The sequence below is a fragment of the Podarcis vaucheri genome (genome assembly GCF_965113315.1).
Source record: "Podarcis vaucheri genome assembly, chromosome: 13".
Classification (NCBI taxonomy): domain Eukaryota; kingdom Metazoa; phylum Chordata; class Lepidosauria; order Squamata; family Lacertidae; genus Podarcis; species Podarcis vaucheri.
Window position 1 is genome coordinate 52,004,073 of NC_138751.1, and position 22,855 is coordinate 52,026,927.

General features: G+C 44.2%; 1 protein-coding gene across 8 annotated transcripts in view; it reads right to left on the reverse strand.

Moving 5' to 3' along the window:
- Positions 1–22,855, reverse strand: part of EPHA5 (EPH receptor A5) — a 264,632-nt gene that overhangs the window by 106,369 nt on the left and 135,408 nt on the right. For all 8 annotated transcript variants that reach the window (XM_082194742.1, XM_082194741.1, XM_082194746.1 and 5 more), the window contains exon 4: positions 9,925–10,080. In XM_082194742.1, the coding sequence (XP_082050868.1) occupies positions 9,925–10,080 (156 nt within the window). The remainder of the gene's footprint in view (positions 1–9,924; positions 10,081–22,855) is intronic.

A 22,855-nucleotide genomic window follows, 5' to 3' on the forward strand; every position in this document is an offset into this window, starting at 1 on the left:
GCCATGGTAGCAGCAACAGGTGTGGCATGCTCATTGTGGGCCTGATCTGCTGCCTCTATGGCAGTCCCTCTCATTTCACCTCTAAGGTGACATCTTGGCAAATAGGAGACACTGCTGGTCTCCTCTCCCCCTTGTTTGCAATGTAGACCTTCACTCCCCCTTTGTTCCCAATGCAGATCATCATTCCCTCCTTGTTCCTGATGCAGATCTTCAAGGACCATTCTTCCCTGGAAGGGTAGGGAGTGAGGTCACCATTTTGTGGCTTGCCTCAGGTGCCAAAATGTCTTCAACGGGCCTTGGCTCCATCCCACAGAGGCCAACAAATGAAAACCCCACTCAGGGCATAAAGCAGAGCTGAGATGTTGTCTGGTTCAGACTTTTCAGTCGAGAAGCATGAAATCCATGTTATATCAGCCAGCCGTCCATCTAAGACAGGCATTTTTCAACCTGATCCTCTCCAGTAGTGTGGACTATATCTCCCATCAGTCCCAGCCAGCATGGCCAACTAGCTGGGGCTGACGGGTGTCTTAGTTAAAAACTTCTAGAGGGTACAAAACTGGAGAAGACTTGTCTAAGATTATCTTGGTGGGTGTTCCACTAAGCTGCTTTACATTTTCGAATAAAGAGTGCACAGTCAGATTCTCCCAGCGGTGAAGGCATAACCAAACTGTGTTGAAGTTATCCTGAGAATGGATTCTTGCTTATCTCAACGAAACAAGTGACATGCCGGAGTCTTTGTAAGAATCCTCGCAACCAACAGGCAGCAGAGCTATGTCAGCAGCCTGACACCGGAATGAAGCCCACCCCCTGCTTTATATATTTGCAATAAATATATAATTAATTCTCACCACTGCTTGTTAGAAATATCAGAGCAGCATGCAGCAATTATCTATGAAACCATCCGTTTAAACAAAAATGGAAAAGTTAAAATCAGAAATCAGCTAGCAATGATGGAAAGATGTGTTCTTCACTGCCTGAATAACCCTGATGGAATAGAAAAAGTTTTCAGGATGTGCATAAATGTTGAAACAGAAGGCGCCTGCAGAATCTCTATCAGCAGAGGATTCCACATGACTGTGCCATTGACACTGTAAGTTCGGTTTCTTGCAATTGTCAAAGGAGCCTTTCCAACTCAAGGAACTGACAACACTACTCCAGCAGATAATCTCAGCGATCAAGCTGGGATATAAGGGTTTAAGCAATGCCTGAGGTACCCTGGACCTAAGTTGTTCTGGGCTTTGTAAATTATTGCAAGGACCTTGAACCTGGCTCAGTAGTAGATGGGCAGCCAAAGGAGATTTTTTAACAATGGTGTCAGTGATGCCTATGGTTAAGGGGGCAACAGGAACAAACTGAGGTCATCCTATGGTTCCATAGCACACAGCTGCAAACCAAGGTATAGCACTTTAGAATTCTTCATACTTTCACTTTAGGCATATGTTGGGAAGGTGGAATCTCCATCAATAGCATGTTTGAGATCTACTGTATGCAGGCCAATCCTGCTTGAAATGTAAAAAGGTAAAGGTAAAGGGACCCCAACCATTAGGTCCAGTCGCAGACGACTCTGGGGTTGCGGCGCTCATCTCGCTTTACTGGCTGAGGGAGCCAGCGTACAGCTTCCGGGTCATGTGGCCAGCATGACTAAGCCGCTTCTGGTGAACCAGAGCAGCACATGGAAACGCCATTTACCTTCCCGCCGGAGCGGTACCTATTTATCTACTTGCACTTTGACGTGCTTTCGAACTGCTAGGTGGACAGGAGCTGGGACCGAACAACGGGAGCTCATCCCGTCGCAGGGATTTGAACCGCTGACCTTCTGATCGGCAAGCCCTAGGCTCTGTGGTTTAGACCACAGCTCCACCTGTGTCCGTATGTAGCATTCATTTAATGCAATGCCATAGCTACTCATTCATGACCTGCAGCCTTTGATGACACCTTGCTAGCCTACACCTGGATTGCCTGTTGGGTGAGTAGAGTTAAATCTGATCTAACCTTGTTACCTCCTTCCTGTCAAGTTTGTCACCTGATTTGCACAAAAGAGAAAGGGAAAGCTGTCTAATCTTCATTGGGGACCAGCTGACAGCTTCTGCCACTTTGCTGTCCCACAGAAAATGGTCCAAGTGTAGAGCAGATGCTCATAAAAGCTCTTCATTGTAGCAAACCGTGGGTATCCACTAACTGTACGTTCAGATGGGAACCACATGCCAGTTCCCTGAAGGATTTCCCTGTCTGATATGAGCCGCCTCAACCAGATGCTCATCACATTCACACGTTCAGTGCATGAAAAGTCCCTGAGAGCCAACTCATGCTCACATAGCGTACTAGAGCTTAAATGGCAAAGGCAGAGACAGAGCATTGCCCGCCATTAAGGGATGTTTAAGCAGGCAGGCTTCTCTGCAATTACACTAGTGGCCAAGATTGTGGAAACCTTTTGGGGAAAGTGTATTTCTGAGGTGTGATGGCTCATAACACCTGACTGACTCTCTAAACACTCATTCTCATTGGCTACATTCAAGTGAAGGAAAGCTACTCCATATCAACCTGTTGTGCTGCCTTTTTCTGGTTATTTGGCTCTAACTTTTGATAGAATACAGCTAATTGAACATACCTTGAGGCATTACATTCTTCATTAAATTATCTTTCCACTGATATATAATATTATGGTATTTCTCCAAAAGGAAGTGGTGTTATGAGCCATCAAACCTCAGAAATACACTTTTTACCAAAAGGGTTTCCACAACCTTGGCCACTAGTGTATATGGAAACAGGGGTTGGGAAAAGATTGTGCTACCACTCTAAAGGTGGCTTATTGCAAAGAAACCAAAAAACACACCTGCTCTTCATAAATGGCAGCATGCTGCATGTATTTTAAGAAAACTCCCGGGTGCTGAGCTGACCTCTGACAAGAGAAGGCATAGATAGCATGATTTTTCACTGAGCACAGAATCCTTCCATGGGTGGTTGAGGACTACAAGCGAGGGGCAGAGGGTGGGCATGTAAAAAGCAGGCTCGAAGACCTGAGTTTGGACCAAAAGCTGGTGGAAATAGTAGAGTGCCTTTAAACCCTAGCTAAATTTGTGGATGGGGTCTAGTTTGGCTCTCACTCAGACTGCAGAAAACCTGCCATTCCTGCAGAGATTGGGAGCAGTTTCCAACAGAATAGCATGTGCCTTGTTTGTGCACATACCCAAACAAATCCAGCCTGATGTTGCCATATTGCATATTCAGTCCACACATTTTACCCAGTGAAGTTGACTGGCAGTAGGTTATGCAGCGACAAAATGTATTACTTTTTTCAGTGCATAGATTTCACTGCCAGGTGATGTTGCAGTGGCCCTAGTATAGGTGTTTGTTTGTTTTTTAAAGAACAGAAGACAAATTAATGGAGAATAAAGCTAACATGACAGCTATTAGGCCAGCCAAATAGAACCACAATATGCCAGAGCATTATGCAACAAAATACAGTGGTATCTTGGTTCTCAAACGGCTTGGCTCCCGAACAGATTGGCTCCCAAACACCGCAAACCTGGAAGTAAGTGTTCTGTTTGCAACGTTTTTCAGGAGCCTAATGTCTGATGTGGCTTCCACTTGATTGCAGGAAGCTCCTGCAGCCAATTGGAAGTCACGCCTTGGTTTCTGAATGGTTTCAAGAGTTGAACAGACTCCCGGAACGGATTAAATCCGAGAAACAAGGTCCCACTGTACCAGGTGCTACTGGGCTTGGGTAGGTGCCAGTAAGAACATGGAATGGCTATTACTTTCATTTCTACATATGGACTCCCAGATATATCTGACTGGGCTAGCTCAGAGCGTCAAAATCCAAATGTGTTCGGAAGGCAGTGGAATCCAAACTTTGTTCCTAGCTGATGTCCAGGGGACATAGGAAGCTGGGTTTGATTGGGGAAAGCAGAAAGAATAGTAGAACAAATTATTTTCTAAAAATGTTCCTCACCATTTGCCTCCCCAAATCCCACTGCCACCTCTGCTGGACTTGAGCAGCTCCCCCTATCTAAGCCACTCTCTTTCCTGCCCCTGTTTGAGGTCACATGCCAACTGATGTCCACTTTCTGCACCTTTCTGCAAGCCTAAACCATTCTGTTCCTGAACTGGCCATGGGCGGCCACCACTGCTCTTCTCACACTCTTGCTTCTCGGCCATAAAGGTAAAGGTAAAGGAACCCCTGACCATTAGGTCCAGTCGTGGCTGACTCTGGGGTTGTGGCGCTCATCTCGCTTTATTGGCCGAGGGAGCTGGCGTACAGCTTCCGGGTCATGTGGCCGGCATGACTAAGCCGCTTCTGGCGAAACCAGAGCATCACATGGAAACGCCGTTTACCTTCCCGCTGGAGCAGTACCTATTTATCTACTTGCCTTTTGACGTGCTTTCGAACTGCTAGGTGGCAGGAGCAGGGACCGAGCAATGGGAGCTCACCCCGTCGCGGGGATTCGAACCGCCGACCTTCTGATCGGCAAGTCCTAGGCTCTGTGGTTTAACCCACAGCGCCACCCGCGTCCCTCCTTCTCGGCCGTACAAACAAGCAAATCAACGCACTTCACTGTTTTCCAACATCCTGCACTCAGCTCTCTTCCACTCTCCCTGCTTCTGTGCTGCAAGCGGAAAGGTAATAATAGGAGGCACAGATGCTGCAACAGATAAGGGCATGAGCTCCCTAACCCGAAGATAATGCAATAATTTTGGGGAAGGTATTCAGGGTGGCACAGATCACATAAGGGAAACCAAAGGACGTGATAAAGCCCCAGGGTCTTAGGTCTGACAGCCCCACACAAGAAGGAATCATCTAACAAAGGTAATTATTGAACAGCTGCTTGATAGGAAGAACTTCAGCAGGTGAAATTTCCTTTATTGCGTTTATACACTGGGGGTGAAGGGAGAGATCCCCCTATGAATTTGTGTTAAATTGTCCCTGGGGTGGTGGTGGTGGGGAGAATTATTTATCTACTTGATAGGGACTCAAGTCGGCTTACAGATAAAATAAGAACAGCTAAAAATACAGCAAACATAATAATTTATAAAAAAAACATTTAAACACCAATAGAATTAAAACTATATCATGGTTTATAAATGGAGTTGTAGAAAGTGCACAAGTTTTCCATTCACTGCACTCATGTTTTGGAACAGGAAACAAATAAGAAATGCACATAAAATCTGTAAAATGCCTCTGGAAGAGCAAAGATTACACATTAGGGATGGGATGGACCAATACTGTTTCTCCTTTTGACCATGTTCTTCTTTCTTCCTCTGCCCTCACTGTTCTTACCCTGATTTGCCCTCATCACCAACTCAATCTAACTCGGTACCCCCCTCCATCTCCCCCAGATTATTCTAGCTGATGTAGCAAACATCCATAAATATAAATAAAATTGGCCATTACGGCCAAATAGATTGAATGGCAATGTGGGCAAATAACACCATGGGCAGTGAGGGGAAAAACTGAAGGGGAGGAAAATTATCCTAAATAGCCACCAATAGTAGATTGTGAGTGTTCAGTGAACATTTTCTTCAGCTGCACTGTCATCATTTAGAGGTGAAAATAGAAGCTAGAGCATTTGTATTTACGAACAGTCTCAAACTACATTACATTACATTACAAAGATTGAATTCCATACATATTTCCTATTATATAAATCACGGTTTCCCCCACAATCAGTTCTGTGAGTAAAAAAAATATACTTTTCTGTCTTCCACTACGTCTCCTACAATCAGCATCAAGGAAATTGTTGTCTTGCAATTCTCCTTCTCTCACCAGACACATACTAATGCCAAGTCCCACATCCTCACTCTTCTCACCATTTCTATAATGTATCACCTTTTGCAAAAAGAAGGAAGCTCTCTAGTAAGCTCCTATCCCTGTGTTGTCTCTCTCTTTTAAAATCCACTAAGGCTACTCCCTCACCACCACCATCTGGATTAAACTAACTTCTCTTACTTTTCCACATAGGCTTCCAATGTCTTATTCCTTAGCTTTTTAAAAAGAGGACACTATGGGCTTTATCTAGACATAGTTGGACTTAGTTTTGATTAGAATGGATCTAGTCTTAGTCATATTTAGCACAGACCAATTAAAATCAATGGGATTAAATAAGTCATTACTAACATGTCCCACTGGAACCAAAGTGAAACTAATTTTAACACAATACTAACACAAGTTTTATGTTACAGATAGGTAGCCGTGTTGGTCTGCCATAGTCAAAATAAAAAAATTCCTTCCAGTAGCACCAGATCCTTCTATATAGTGAGAAGGTGGGGAGGGGTATTACTCAGAAGGGTGGTGGGAATGGGAGATTGGCAGATAGCTGAGATGAGCCTGTTGACGACTCTTAACGACTGTAATAGGTCTTACAGGAAAAGGCAAGGGGTGAGAAGGTGAGAAATGGCTTAGTCATGTATAATGAGTAATACCTTCTGAGTAATACCCCTCCCCACCTTCTCACTATATAGAAGGATCTGGCAACTTCTGTTTCAGTGTATCTGAAGAAGTGTGCATGCACACGAAAGCTCATACCAAGAACTAACTTAGTTGGTCTTTAAGGTGCTACTGGAAGGAATTTTTTTATTTTGACAAGTTTTATGGTATGCGGCTTTAGAAAGGATCCATTTTATTTATTTATTTTGCCAAACAAAGCATTATTTCAGCCCCCAGGGTTGGGGAAATGTTTTTTTGGAAGTGTGTGCACAGTGTCTCATGCAGGCATAAAACCAAAAGCGAAGCTCAAGACAAAGCAAAAAGCAATTATTGACAAATTGTTTTGATATGGAGGTTATTTGGTTATGTGTTTGATATTATGAAACTGCTTTGAGTTGTCCTTTCTATGGAAGCATTACGGGCAGCGATGTATTAGAACGTAAACATTGGGAAATGTGTTTGTTTATTTGTCATGCTTTATTGTAAACTGCTGTGATTGCAGTGTATGCAGAAAAGTAATATACAAATAAAGTGTGTATACATGACAGCGCCATATAAGCATCTTCAACAAAGAATTCTCTGATGCTCTCCCACCTATTCCATTCCTCCTCCCTGTCCACAAATGCAAATTTCTCTTAAAGTAAAAATTTATTGAGATTCCTGCATTGCAGTCAGGGTCCCTACAATTCTCTGATTCTGTGATTCTAAGATGCTGTTTGCAACATCACGTACATCACTTTCTCTAAAAACTGGTTCCATGTCCGTACGTTGCTTGTGAAGGAACAGCAGGGTTCCAACAAATGAGTAAAACAACTTTTTCTTAAAACATCATGTTTTTAAGTCAGCGAACAGCAGGCAGGAAAATGACCAAGAGTTTTCTGCATTCAAGGGTTTGGCTGCAATGTTTATCTCTCTCCTAGTTATGATGAGTCATATATTATTGTGTGGTCTATGAACACAGTTCATTTTCCCCTGGGATGACTGTGTCTCCCACCTGCTTGCCTGGTTTCTGCAGCATAGAGGCAAATTCAAGATATTCCCTTGTCCTGCATGAATGGACCCTGACAGATTCTAAATCGGAGCTTCAAAATAAATGTTTGAGGGAGAAAGTCCAAACAAGAAGGGCTCCCTCACTGCTGACAGATATAAAATGCGCCATTTGAGAGGGCGGCAGTTGCTCCTCTTCTTAGTTTTATTATAAGGCAGCTTCCACAGGGCCCCCAGGAGCTAGTTTATATAAAAAAAGCCACCCTGAAACTGCAGGACTGCAAAGCCCACCCGCAAGTTTGTGTTAGTCCTGGCCATGTGCTGAATATACAGTGGATGCTCGGGTTGTGAACATGATCCGTGCGGGATGCACATTCGCAACCCGCAGCGTTCACAACCCACAGCGGCGCGTCTGCGCATGAGCGGGTTGCAAAGTGAAATTTAGCACTTCTGCACATGCGCGACCGCCAAAACCCAGAAGTAACTCATTCCAGTACTTCCTGGTTTCGGCAGTCCGTAACCCGAAAAAACACAACCAGAAGCGTCTGTAACCCAAGGTATGACTGTATAGAGGTATGTAGTGGGGAAACTTAGCATAGAAACAGATGTCTGGAACCTCGACTGTGCAGGGTTCTGGATGTATACAGGTCTAGGCATTCAGGTTCCCCTGTTGCAGATGTCCATACTCAAGGTATGGCTGTTGGGAGTACTCCAAAGAGCTCCTTCAAAGTGTAGAGCAGGGGTCGGCCAATTTTTTTAGCCGTGGGCCAGTCCACTACCCCTCAGACTTTGTGGTGGGCTAGAGAAGCAGCAGGGGGGGCTGGAAGAAGAGGCAAGGGGGCCAAGTAATCCTCTTCCCCACTGCCAGCCCCAGGTGCTGCGCTCACCTTCCCAGGGGCTGCCGCCGCTGCTTCTCCTGGGTAGGCAGAGCGAGCTCGTCCACTCCGCTCTCTGGCCCACAGGAGCACCAGGGCAGCGGCGACGGAGGGAAGATGAGTGGCGTGAAAGGGCTGGCTCCAGAGAGGGGTTGTTTAAAATGGCGCTCAGCCAGCTCAGCCCAGCCCCCTTCCTCCTCTAGGCAGGGCGAGGAGAATTCAGGAGGAGGGAGGGAGGAGGCGCCACCGTGGTGTGTGGAGGGGAATGGAATGGCGCGCGGGGGGGGGGAATGGTGCAGCCTGAACGAACAGAATCTCCACACCGATCCACAGACAGACCGCGGGCCGGATCCTGAAGGCAATTGGGCCTGATCCAGCCCGCACACCTTAGTTTGCCAACCCCTGGTGTAGAGCCTCTGTGTGAGCAATGCATAAAGAATGCCTTGCATAAAAGGAGCTTTCTGTTCCTACCTATTCTCTCTCTCTCTCTCTCCCGCTTCCCCGAAAGCTACAAACCCTTACAATACAACAAGCTGCAGAATACCAGGCAGCCTCTAACTCTCTCCTGAGTAGCCAGCATTCAAAACGTTTCTCTTATCTTCTTCCTCTGAGCCATCATCTTCCCAAACAGCTATATTAACTTTGTCCCCTATACTCAAACAAGAGCACAAAGCACTCAAGGCATTCACCCTAATACTCAGGCAGTACTGCAAATAACTGACAGTTGAGAGCCATGGAAGCCAGTTCTCCTGAGCTAAGGAGCTGGTTAGAAGGGTAAAAGAAGGCACTGAGAACTGAATGAATATGTTGTTAAAGGAATGCTACTGTACTGCACACTATGAAGGGATCTGTTCTCCAGTCTTGGTATATTTCATAGCTAAATATGTTTAACAGGCATTGGTGGGTTTTTATGACTGGTGGCTTTCTGAGTGGAGATACAGTATGTATATATTTTAAGGAACATGTTAGTAGCATAGGAATAAGGCATGCAGGGGATAGAAATCTTGAGTTTTGCAGCTATCTGGGAAAAAATGAGATGGGGAATGAGCAGTGTCTCGCATGTGGGGAACAGATGGTGTCTGCCTGCTTCCTTGTGGTCAATTTCTTTGTAGGTAAAGAATCAGGTATTATCACAACACTCTAGAACTCCAGTAGTTTTTCTTCCTATGGAAACCAACACTGACCATATGAATTTCCTATAACTCAAGGGAGTGTGGAAGCTTCCTTTTGCCATACGTGTTCTTTCCACACACAACACCCTAACTATTCAAAGCATGGCCCAGAATTGTCCTGCCACCCCACCAGAACAACCTCTGACAGCATCTGCAGAACAATGGTGTAATGACTGCAAGCACAACTATAGGAAAATGTAAGGCAACAAAGAAGAACATGAAAAGAAATGGGAGCGACAGGGGGTCTGATTTTGCCCCTTCTGCTGCCCAAACTCCTTTCCCCCTTGACCATATCTAGACCTCCATCTGACATCCTGGGGAACCACTTCCATTTCAATTCGGGGCAGATGGACCAATGGTCTGACTCAGTGTAAGCAGGTACTTGCGTTCTCAATTATCACAATCGTCATTTAACACGTCGCTTGTAAAATGAGCACTTTAACTGATTAAGTGCAAGTTGACTCACTTGTGCAGGCCATCGTAGGTGGGTCCGATTCCTTTCGGAAATAGTGCTCTTCACAAACACAGGACGTTGACGCTTCTTCGCGTGTGTAACTGTGTGGAGGGCATTTCGTGCACATCTGACTCTGTGGCGAGTCTTTAAAGAATCCTGACCGACATGCTGCAAGAAAAGAACCAACATTTAAGTTCATAGCTGCTATCTGGGAGCCCAAGAGTCAACCAAGTCCAGCCCCCCACCCACCCAAAAGGAAGAAGATGCAAAGTTGTTTCTTCAGAGAGAGTGTGACTCCTAGAGTGGGCTTTTCCCCAACAATCTATTTTTTTAAAAAAAAATATTTTTAAAATATATATATATATATATATATATATATATATATATATATATATATGCTTTCGTAGATTTTCACGGGTACAGGAATGCAGGTTTTGGTGTCTTCGGGTGTCTTCCCGTGTAAGAGTCGGGGTGTCTGTGCGACGTTTCGACGAGGTCTCACTCGTCATCTTCAGGCTGGTGCTTTCGGCTTCTTGTTACTGGAACAGAGCAGAATCTGGTGTTTGAGTTCCTATAAATACTGTTGAGGGGTGTGGTGTATAGCCTCCAACGTTCTGGGCAGAGAGGAAGTTCCTAGATTGGTGTGCCTTTTCTTCTTTTGTTCCTTAATTACTTGAGGGATATCTTGAGTGATTTCATGAGTGATATTCTGAATACCACTGGGTGGGTCATTAAGTGTAGATTAGTTGCTAAAGCTTTCGTGTCTTGACCTCTTGAGCTTGTGAAGAGTTTTTCTGAGAAGATGGCTGTGCTGCATTTAGTTGTGCTCTGGCTTGGCTTCGTGTATAGGGGCGAGCTGTGGTTTTGTGCCTTGTGCCAGCCAGATCTGTGTAGGGATTGCAGGGGGGTGCAGCATCCGGAGGTGCCACTATAGTTTGGCTACTGGATGGAGTCTGTAATATGTCTGTGGAGAGGGTCTGGGTTTGGGTCTGGTGTGGTTGATTGGTGATGGCGTTCTGTGTGCCTCTGGTTCTGGTGTCGGTTTTTGTGGGGAGGGCTAATTTCCAGATGTCTGGCAGGCGGGACGTGTCGTCACGCTTGTTCATGTTGTGAGGGTGTTTCTCTATCTCGATGGCTTCCATGATTATTCTCTTGTGGTGATGTTCCATGTTAAAGTGATGTTCCATCTTTAACATGGAACATCACCACAAGAGAATAATCATGGAAGCCATCGAGATAGAGAAACACCCTCACAACATGAACAAGCGTGACGACACGTCCCGCCTGCCAGACATCTGGAAATTAGCCCTCCCCACAAAAACCGACACCAGAACCAGAGGCACACAGAACGCCGTCACCAATCAACCACACCAGACCCAAACCCAGACCCTCTCCACAGACATATTACAGACTCCATCCAGTAGCCAAACTATAGTGGCACCTCCGGATGCTGCACCCCCCTGCAATCCCTACACAGATCTGGCTGGCACAAGGCACAAAACCACAGCTCGCCCCTATACACGAAGCCAAGCCAGAGCACAACTAAATGCAGCACAGCCATCTTCTCAGAAAAACTCTTCACAAGCTCAAGAGGTCAAGACACGAAAGCTTTAGCAACTAATCTACACTTAATGACCCACCCAGTGGTATTCAGAATATCACTCATGAAATCACTCAAGATATCCCTCAAGTAATTAAGGAACAAAAGAAGAAAAGGCACACCAATCTAGGAACTTCCTCTCTGCCCAGAACGTTGGAGGCTATACACCACACCCCTCAACAGTATTTATAGGAACTCAAACACCAGATTCTGCTCTGTTCCAGTAACAAGAAGCCGAAAGCACCAGCCTGAAGATGACGAGTGAGACCTCGTCGAAACGTCGCACAGACACCCCGACTCTTACACGGGAAGACACCCGAAGACACCAAAACCTGCATTCCTGTACCCGTGAAAATCTACGAAAGCATATATATATATATATATATATATATATATATATATATATATGGAATTCCAAAGTAACAATTTATCAAAAATACATCACCCTCATTTCCCCCATTTTTCCCTCCCCCTCCCCAAAAAAGAAAAACCCACCCTCCCAGCCCATAATAAAAATATTATTAATAAAAATAATATTTCATTAACAATTTCAGCATAATAAAATTTCAAAATTTCAAAACATATCATATTCATTATGATTTTTTCCTTTTTTCACACACCCCATCAAACCCTCCCCCCCGAGACTTCCCTCAGCTCCACTCTCTGATTTCTCAGCACATATTATTCTCTGCATGTTATAAAATTGTACATATCCTTGCATTATCTATCTATCATGTTATCAACCAATAAATTTGTGTATGTTTATTCAAACCCTGCCAAGGAGTCCACTTCATTTTGTTGTCTTTTTAGATACCGTATTTTTCGCTCCATAAGACGCACCAGACCACAAGACGCACCTAGTTTTTGGAGGAGGAAAACAAGAAAAAAAAATATTCTGAATCCCAGAAGCCAGAACAGCAAGAGGGATCACTGCGCAGCGAAAGCAGCAATCCCTCTTGCTGTTCTGGCTTCTGGGATAGCTGAGCAGCCTGAATTCACTCCATAAGACGCACACACATTTCCCCTTACTTTTTAGGAGGGGAAAAGTGAGTCTTATAGAGCAAAAAATACGGTAATTTGTAAAAAGCTCCCCTTCTTCCCTAAAGTCACAGTTGTCCTTGGACCGCAGTTTGTATGTCAATTTAGCCAGTTCTGCGTAGCTCATCAATTTTTCTTGCCACTGTTCTTTCGTTGGGATTTCCTCATTCTTCCATCCTTGTGCTATCACGACTCTTGCCGCTGTTGTAGCGTACATAAATAAGTTCTTTATTTGCCTTTATCTAATACAGGCATAGGCATACTCGGCCCTGCAAGATGTTTTGAGACGACAATTCCCATCATCCCTGACCACTGGTCCTGTTAGCTAGGGATGATGGGAGTTGTAGTCCCAAAACATCTGGAGGGCCGGGTTTGCCTATGCCTGACCTAATATCACACACCCCATCAAGATACATTTTTCACAACTGAGACTCAGTCTGGGGGGGGAATCACACACTCAGTTATTTAAATGTCAGCATAAATGTAGTTTCTTCTTCTCTTTTCGTTGTATACCAACCCCGTAGTTTTATCATTAATTTTTGCCTTCAGGTGTTACAGCTAAGAAATCTTCAAGCACCTATAAAAAAGTCACTGAAAATATTAGAATGATGCTTTTGAGCTTCTTCTTCTTTTTTAATAGCTGCATTTCAGGGAAATGGTTGAATGTGCTTTTCGCTTTTAATATCTAGCCTCTTCTCCTAAAAATAAATGCCTTAGACAAAATTGAAATAGTGCATTGGCCTAGAGAGGAAATGGGATATTTGCAGAGAAGGTGCTGTAATGAATTCTTTTTTAAAAGAGGGAAAAACCCTCATTGCTCTTTGTTTTCCCATCCCTCAGAAACCTGCAAAGAATTTCAAATTACCACATATCTGACAGATTCCTCAAAGTTTGCTCCAAGCTAGACATGTCCCCTGTAAAATACATGCCTCCAGGATTTAATACGTCTGTACAACAGAGCTTGTTGTCTGAAAGTGTGGGGGAGCTATTATTCTCATGCTTTTTGTCCTGCACAATAGTGGCTGGAAGATTTACTTCTTTTTAGTAGGAAAGAAAAAAGGATAATTATTATACTTTTCTACACTTAGCATTCATGGGTTACCAGTGGTATAGAGCAGAGAATATCTGTTGCATGCACTGTTTGTTTTTGATTGTATAGTCTTAGAGAGACGAGCCCATACCTTTGTACTGACTTTTTGGCAGCTGATTTAGCATTATGCCTGAGAAACTTACAGAATAATGTTTTGAGCTACGAAAAGTGGGCCAGTTCAACTTTGATGGCTTTGGGCACAACCTGTTATGCTTCTGATCTGAATCAAAACCTTGCTTCTGAGCACCTGAATTTCTGTTGGCTTGCATGGGGAAATGACAGAAAACTTGTTTATTTTGTGACAGAACTTGATTAAATCTGCATGCGTACTAGCAACATGTTCTCACTGAAAGATACAGACTACAAGGAACGAAAGACACTCAGTACTACCCATGTCTAGGAATACTACAATGGTATACAGCTGCCATATAGGATCCAACACACCCATCATTGATAACAAGGTGCAAGCAGTTAAGAAAAACACAGAATTAACCCACATGTGATGCCTCAATAATATATTTAATGCTTTAAAGAATCCCTTTGGTGCAATAATCACCATAGTAAATTCCAAATGAAAAAGTCAACTTAACATTTGATGGCTAAATTAGCATGTTGTTCCCACTGTGTTAAAAGCCAATATTCCAAAGGAGTTGAGCTTGAGTTGTATACAAAGCCTTGTTTTAGAATAGCCTCTTGAGAGATGTTGCCTTCTTAGAATAACTCACCCAATTGAATTCTTGGGGAAATGTAAAGGATTTTTAAGCGTTTCAATGAGTTGTAATTTGTATGCACTAAACAAGAGTTTACAGCAATATAATCTTTAATTCCCTTATCTTCTCCCTTAGTTTACTACATATGAAATGTGTTCTATAGATTATATTTGCTGCCAACTGCATTTTCTTTTAGTCCATCTGAGCTTAATGGGACTTCCTGCATGTAATCATGTATATGATTGGAGCCTTAGTCCTGTGGTGAAAAATATCTGATGTAGCTGACGTTTATTTTATTTACAGTGGTGATGATGATGATGATTACACAGCCCCAGCCACTCTGGGTGGCTTCCATCATAATAGAAAAACACAGTGAGATAGCAAACATTAAAAACTTCCCAATACAGGGCTGCCTTCAGATGTCTCCAGAAAGTTGCATAGTTGCTTATCTGTTTGACATCTGATGGAGGGCATTTCACAGGGCAGGCACCACTACCGAAAAGGCCCTCTGCCTGGTTCTCTGTAACCTCACTTCTTGCAGTGAGGAAACTGCCAGAAGGCTCTTGGAGCTGGACTGAACGATGGGGGTAGAGACTCTCCTTAAGATATATAATGTCGAGGCCATTTAGGGCTTTAAAGATCAGCACCAACACTTTGAATTTTGCTTGGAAATGTAAAGTGGTACTTCAGGTTAAGAACTTAATTCGTTCTGGAGGTCTGTTCTTAACCTGAAACTGTTCTTAACCTGAGGTACCACTTTAGCTAATGGGGCCTCCCGCTACCACCACGCCACTGCTGCACAATTTCTGTTCTCATCCTGAAGCAAAGTTCTTAACCGAAGATACTATTTCTGGGTTAGCGGAGTCTTTAACCTGAAGCGTCTGTAACCTGAAGCATCTGTAACCCGAGGTACCACTGTACATGGATCTAATGCAGATAGTAATAGTAATAATTTATTATTCCAGTCAAAGGCCAGTTCAAGAAGCACAACTGAGACTGCTTTCACAAAAATGAAATAGACATTTAGTTTATAGATTAAAATTAAAATAGTCGCATGAACACGATGTCAGGAAAAAGCAGCAATGCAAGAGCGAGCTGCAAGTTGCTGGAATGCAAAACAGGATGTTTATGTTTGGGACTGTACTATTGGAACAAAGGGGCAGTCTATTCACTGTACTGAGCACCGGATGTTAGCTCAGAGTGTCATCTGACCTGTACTGGAAGTACAGGGGTGAAGTTTATCTCTCTACTGTTGGAGACTGGAGAGTGCAGACGTGTTTTTTCTGTACTGCTGCAATGACAGAAATAAAGACATGTAAATAGATTTCTGTCTGTCTCTTTCCCCTCCCTGAGACAAGCAGGGAGGAGGGAGGAATGGTGTGTCCCTCTCACGCTTAGTGGGATCGCAGATTTGTGACCTTGCCTGTATCCTGCCGGGAGACGCAGACGGGGAGGTCAACAAGGTCTCAAGCCGAATGCCTGGGGGAAATGGCCAGTTACCTCTGACTGCGGCCTGAGAATCCGACACACAAAAAGACCTAAGGTTAAACTAACATGCAGATTGCCCCTGGGACAACCAGGAGGCCGGCTATGGCAGTTTTCCTAGTGATCTATTTATTCCAGGGGGTGTTTTACGCTTACAAATCTGCGCGCAGAATCTGGCAACCATCCAGGTCATCTTGTGATCGAGGAGAAAATGTACCTTGTCTGGAAAGGTCAGCAAGCCTCACCAGATGGGGGTTGATGGTATCACTACGTGCCTCATCATAAAAAGGACATCTAAAAAATAAGTGTTCTGGGCTTCCTATTTCCTCTAATGGACAGGTGCAAAGTCTCTGAGTGTATGGGACTTTTCCCAAAAGATCCTTCTAGAACCGGCGAGGGCAGAGCTGAACTTCTGGCATCTAATGCAGATCTTTCAGGAAGCCATTTGGATCCATTAAGTGGTGGGGGAAGCCTATTTGAATTGTTCCCACCTCCCTGAGAAGGGGAAGGGTCGTGAAGAAGTCCAACTGCACCACAAAGTGATCTGACCATGAAACTTATTTTGTTCCACTGGAACTTAGTGTCAGATCGCCCACATCCACACTAGATCTAAGGCATGTCCACGGCTATGAGTAGGGCTAGACTTAACCTTCCATGAAGTCCCAAGCGTCCATGTTAGCATGGATGTTAAAATCACCTAGGACCACCAAACTATGAGTCTCTAGGAGAACATCTGACATGACCTGAAGCAACTTACGCAGGGAATCCTCGGTCCATCCACCTACAATTAGTGGCCATACATATAATATACAATTTGAATTATCATTTTTTTACATGGTTGTTTGAATTACAATATTCTCCTGAGAACACTTCCACCAACATCCATATTGGGCCATTTACTATTTTCTTAGTTTCCTACATTTTCCAGTCACATTTTGAGACTTGCCTCTTTTTCCTCTTTTGTATTTGATACTGACCTCGTTTCCCTCTCCTCTTCCATTGCTCCTGCCTCCTCGGTTGTCCCACAGCTCCATCCCCTACTGCTCCATCCCCTACTGTTTCCTACTTGCCCCTATTGCTGGCATGCCCTTTGGCTCTCATGAACCTGGAATAATTAAATTAATAACTGAAGGTGTCATGAATGAGCAAGCCCCCAGGGAAGGTTTGCAGTCAGCTGAAGGAACCAGCCAGGAACAGAAAGGGTTAACTGCCAGGCAGGATGAGAGAAGACTAGTGTCAACTCTCCCACCCCTTGGAATGCCGGCTGATAAGAGAATGCCTGAGAGTGAGCCAGAACCTGCTATCATGAAGTGCAAAATGCCATGGAAAGAGAAGGAAGCAGTTTATCAGGCAGGAAAGAGCTAAGAGACAGCCTCTCAGAGAAGGGGGAAGAGGCGGGAGCTGACCCTCCCAGTCCAAGATCTTGGCGAATAGGAGGTTTCAGAGATAGGAACCAAAACAAAAGATGTTAGAAGCAAAAGTTCAGCTGCTTCTGGTCTCGCAAGAAGCAGTTTTCAGAAGGGGCATCATGACTGACGAGGCTGGCAGCTTGTTAAAGCCATCCTGTGAACTCTGCTTGTTTTTGCAATAAATCTTCCTATTTAATTAACTACGCTTGCTGTGTTATCAAGACGAGAACCGGGACTCCTGACAGAAGACGACTTCCTCAAGGATCAGCGCAATAGCCCAGCATCCTGTTCTCACAGTGGCTAAACAGATGCGTGTGGGAATCCCACAAGCAGGACACCAGCGCAAAAGCACTCCCACCTCCTATGAGAGAGCCAGCGTGGTGTAGTGGTTAAGAGCAATGGACTCGTAATCTGGTGAACCGGGTTTGATTCCCTGCTCCTCCACATGCAGCTGCTGGGTGATCTTGGGCTAGTCACACGTCTCTGAAGTCTCTCAGCCTCACTCACCTCACAGAGTGTTTGAGGAAGGGAAAGGAGAATGTTAGCCGCTTTGAGACTCCTTAGGGTAGTGATAAAGCGAGATATCAAATCCAAACTCTTCTTCTCTTCTTTGCAGAAATTGCTATTCACTGCCTCCATCATGGTTTGGAACCATTTCTACACTGATCTGTCATGTCCCAAAAGCTATTGTGGAGCGCCTGGTCGGATCAGGATAGTATGGAGCAGCTGCTGGTTGACGACGCTGGGAAGGGCCCAGTGGGTTGGGATGGGCTGTGTGTGACAGTGGGAGGGAACTATGAATGAGGAGTCACCTCCTGAAGAAGGTCTCAGTTGCTTGGACTCAGCAGCATGGACTGCACCTGCTTCAGCCAAGCTTCTGTGCCAACTTTGCCTCCAATCTTGGTCCCCACTCCAGAACCTGCCCCTAGCCTTTCCTCCCAGGAGGAATTGGACATGCAGTCTGGTTCGGATCAGGCACTGTTCCTTCCTCCGTCATGGAGATGCCAGTGCTGGGGTGAACAGACAGCTGAGGCTCAGCACTGCACAAGTTCCCATTTGCTTGTTCACTTGCTGCACTGAAGTGGTCGCTGCCCCATTCTCATATAATGGGCTTTCCATACAGTTACCTCATAAAATCAGCAATAGCTTGTTGAATCAACCTCTTAGCTAGCTATTGATGATTTTACGATGTACCTAGATGGAAAGACTATCCTATACTCAGTGCAATGTTCTCTGGCGGCTACTTCTCAATCATATGGAAGCGAAACTACCTCGCTGGGTTTCTGTCTCTTTCCTCGTACATGAGAATGGGACATTCACATATTGTTTTATATGCAGCATCAAATTATTGCAGGTGCTCTAGAAACAAATCCGCAAAAGATATATGCGGGCAATTTTAAGAGAGGAAATGGAAGAGCCATCCATGCAGTAGTTGAGCTCTATTGACTGGCTGCTGATACCTTCCGAAATCTGGCCCTTTAAAGTGAATATAAATCACAGCTACAGATAGCCTGAGAGTGCTTTCAGAATTGAATTTGTTCTGCAGGACTGTTCATAAATTACTCAAATGTGGGTCTCGTGCTTTATGGTTCCTGACATGAAACGCTGGGTTTTTTTATTTACTCCAAGGCTATCTCTAAATAAGGCCCTATCTATAGAGATGTTTCATGTTGCGTTTTAATATCTACAGGAGCTGGAGGGAGGGGGTTGACAGACGAGAGGGGTGTCCCTTCCGTTTAATTTCTTCTAAGGCTGCAACCCAATCCACTCGCACGCAAACCCCAGAGAAGAAAAGAGATAAAAGCGAAGACACAAGCTCATATATAACAAGGGCAGCCCAGGTCTACAATGTACAGGATATAATTAGCCTTCAAAGCGGTCTTGAATTTATCCAATTATGCCTCATCAAGACGGACAGAAAATCATTACAGCACAAAAAGTTTGATGGGCTTCTATTCTGTGTAAACGAGCAGACACGAGATTTCTTTGATAGATCCTGATAGAAAGCAATGCAATTTGCTGATGACAGTGCGATATGTGTGCCGCCTAATTGGTTTCGAAAAGGAACACACACGTTCATACCTCCTAAGATTTCAAAATTGGAAAGAAGCAAGATTAAAATTGCTCCCATCACCTAGTGTACGGAAGAAAATACAAGATGGGTAAAGGTTTTCCCCATTTGGCGGTATTTAAGATACCAGCCTTCACATACTCCTTTCTGCATTGACCAATCTGCTGAGGATCCCCTGTTGCAAAGGATTCTGGGACATGAATTCAGTTAATGCACCACACTGGACAGGCCTGCTAACATGCCCTTAACAAGATGTTGACTACATCCAACATTCCCCTTTGGCTGCACATTGATGGCAACAATCAGTCATTGTGATCTTTCAGGGAAATTTGCCCATCGTTACTAATCTTCAGGTTGAGAAATCGTGTCCTCCTTAAAAGAGGGCACGTGTTGCGGTGAGACCTGGAGACAGACCTCCTGTGTTGTGTCTGGGTAAGATTGGTCAGCCACAACACCCGATTGGTAGGTCCCTCAATGTTGGGTTCAATCTGGCCAATGGGACACAGTCTAAATGGTTCGAGGGACCTATATATGTCCATGCATGTGACCCAGAGCTTCCTCTATTGGCTTGTGCATCGGAACACCCGCCCACCTCTCCCTACTTTTAGGGCATTTTGCGATTGACCTTGCTATGCTGTCGTGTGCCATCTGTCGTTGGGACAGGGGCACAGCAGGAATTTCCCCCACTTGGCTGATTTAAGCAGCTTTGATGGACACCAGAAAACACCCATTTCACAGAAGAAAAAAACTGATAATGCTCAAATTCTCTCTCACTCCCCCCCCCCAATAAACCCAGGCAAAACTTAGACTGTACACACACACAAAAAGACACAGGGAAAAAATCTGGCCAACACTTCCGCAAACAGGAGACCCCCCAACCTGAATTGCCAACCCCCCCCCCCATTTTAAAAACAATTCAACATTGGAAAGGGCAGCGGGATTTGGTGGGCACCAAAGTGAGTAACTCACAGATGCCACACTGGGGACCCAAGGTCTAGATTGATTGAGTATACACTTTATGTTTCTAATAATGTCCAGAGTTGTTTATTTATCCCTAACAGAAATAAATAATATCTTGGTGGCAGCTGTTGAGAAATAAACCTCACTAAGGCTTTAACCTTAAGCATGCTTATCATAAAGCAAGCCCCACTAAACTCATTAGGAGTTACTTCTGAACAGGTAGGCATAGATTTCAAAGTGGCAATTGCTTTTTGGACTGAACATTTTACTTCCATGCAAATGCCCAACAGATTTTTAAAGACATAATTTGAAGCCATTGGCTACTGCTGCCTTACAGTGGTCTTTGGAATGATTTCTATATATTGATTTCTGATTGGAAGTTCCTAATCCATACATGAGACAACATTATTTTATTCATAAATTTAGCTACACCTTGGGATTTTTCGGTTAAGATTAGCGCTTGCATGTCCATTTCATTTTAAAACCTCCTTCTCTGCCATAAATGACTTTCCTCCAAATGGCACAGATCCTGCGGGGTTCAATTTCTCACAAACTCTCACTTTATTCCGCTTTTAAAAAATTCACCAATATTATTCAGCTGCATTATAAAAAAGGTACTTATCAGGACTGTGACACCATGACTCAATTTAATAACAGTCCCTTGGGAACAAAATAGGGGATGGGGGTGAGGAAGAGTGAGATAAGGAGAAAACAACACTCCTTCTAATTAAAATAAAAGTTTGAAGCTGTTACAGACACCTGTTCTTTTCTTAGTTCCTCACATCAGAATTATCTACTCATTTGATTAGCAGCCACAAAGGTGAGGGGGGTGGATCCCTAAAATAAAAGCACTGCCAAAACAGCAGTCATTTTTAGACACGAGCTAACTAACTCAAACAGCTAAGGTGCTACTGTTGCAAAGCTTCTTCTGTAATTGGTGGTCTGCCATTTCTGCAAAAACACGCCAAGATCAGAAGGCTAAATAAAGCGACTATGTTTCTGTAGATGGCTGTAGTGATGGAATTCAAAATGTTTTATTGTGTGTGTTTCCAGAGCTTGCACTGGCAGACGGTGGTAGCAGGCAAACAGAAAGTGAAGCGGGTGGTGCTGTGGTCTAAACCACTGAGCCTCTTGTGCTTGCTGATCAGAAGGTTGGCGGTTCAAATCCCCGCGACGGGATGAGCTCCCGTTGCTCAGTCCCAGCTCCTGCCAACCTAGCAGTTCGAAAGCACGTCAAAGTGCAATTAGATAAATAGGTACCACTGCAGTCGGAAGGTAACAGCATTTCTGTGCGCTTTGGTTTATTTCACAGTGTTCCTTTGTGCCAGAAGTGGTTTAGTCCTGCTGGCCACATGACCTGTCTGTGGACAAATGCCGGCTCCCTCAGCCTGAAAGCAAGATGAGAGTCACAACTCCATAGTTGCCTTTGGCTGGACATAACTGTCCAGGGGTCCTTTACATTTTACCTTTATACCTACCTCAGAAATGTGCATTCTGTTTAGTGTGTTAAATGCTACCAATGGTATATTGCAGTGGGCCTGCTGTGATGTCTCCTGCTCTAATCATATATGGATAAGGTTCTCTGCAACCAGGTGGATTGTGGGTACTTGAGGCTGCTAACTCAGAGGCCTGGCTGCCACTCATATTCTTTGTGCATGCTTAGAGGATTTGGTGGGGAGGTATAGATGAGCACCAATCTCACCACCTCAGGGAAAAGTGGGGTCCCCACATCCCTCACTTCTTCGAATACAGCGGCTCTGGAGAACTCCTCACCTCCTCAGATTACTGGTTTACACCAAGCAAATTGGTTCAAGAGGTGATTTTGCTTACCAAGGTATTGCTTCTGCTCTTCCTCACCCCTCAGATTTTTAAAAATAATTAATTTTTTTAAATAAAAAAACAGCAACACAGTTGACAAAGTTCTCCTGTTGGTGGTGGCAGTAGCAGCCAGAGCACTATGCTCCACTACATCTTTTTCCGTAGGAATAATACAAAGGACCACCATTTCCATTATTCTGGGTTCATTATGTGGTAGAGAGATATGTGAGTTTTGGCCACCACTGCTGCCACCCACACAGTCAACTAGCTTTTTCAACCTCTTTACAATTGTCTTGGAACTGCAAGGCTGCCCTAAAAGCCAACCTAATTTATTGCAAAAGAATGAGATGAACACAAATAAGGGTAGGAAAGAGAGGGAACTATTGTGGGGGGCAGGAGTTTGAGCTGCCATATTATTTTTCACTCAAGTCCTGGACATTAGAGAAAACGTTGAAGGAACACAGAAGAAGACATTAAAAAACAGAGACCATCTCTTCTCCTGATAAAAACAAAATGAAAACTATACAGATTATTTCCTCTCATCTCAAATCAGAATAAGAACTTTTATTCAGTTGTGTTGTATATACCAACTTTCTACCAATGCACACTTGTTTACTTTAGATAGGTGTGACTTAGCACAAAAGATTGAAGGAATTAAAGCTTTGTTGTCCTCGCATTCATAGCAAGCAGATCCAATATCAAACATTTGCAGATGGTTCCAACATTAGGATTTAAGATGCAATACCCGCCACACGCAATTTA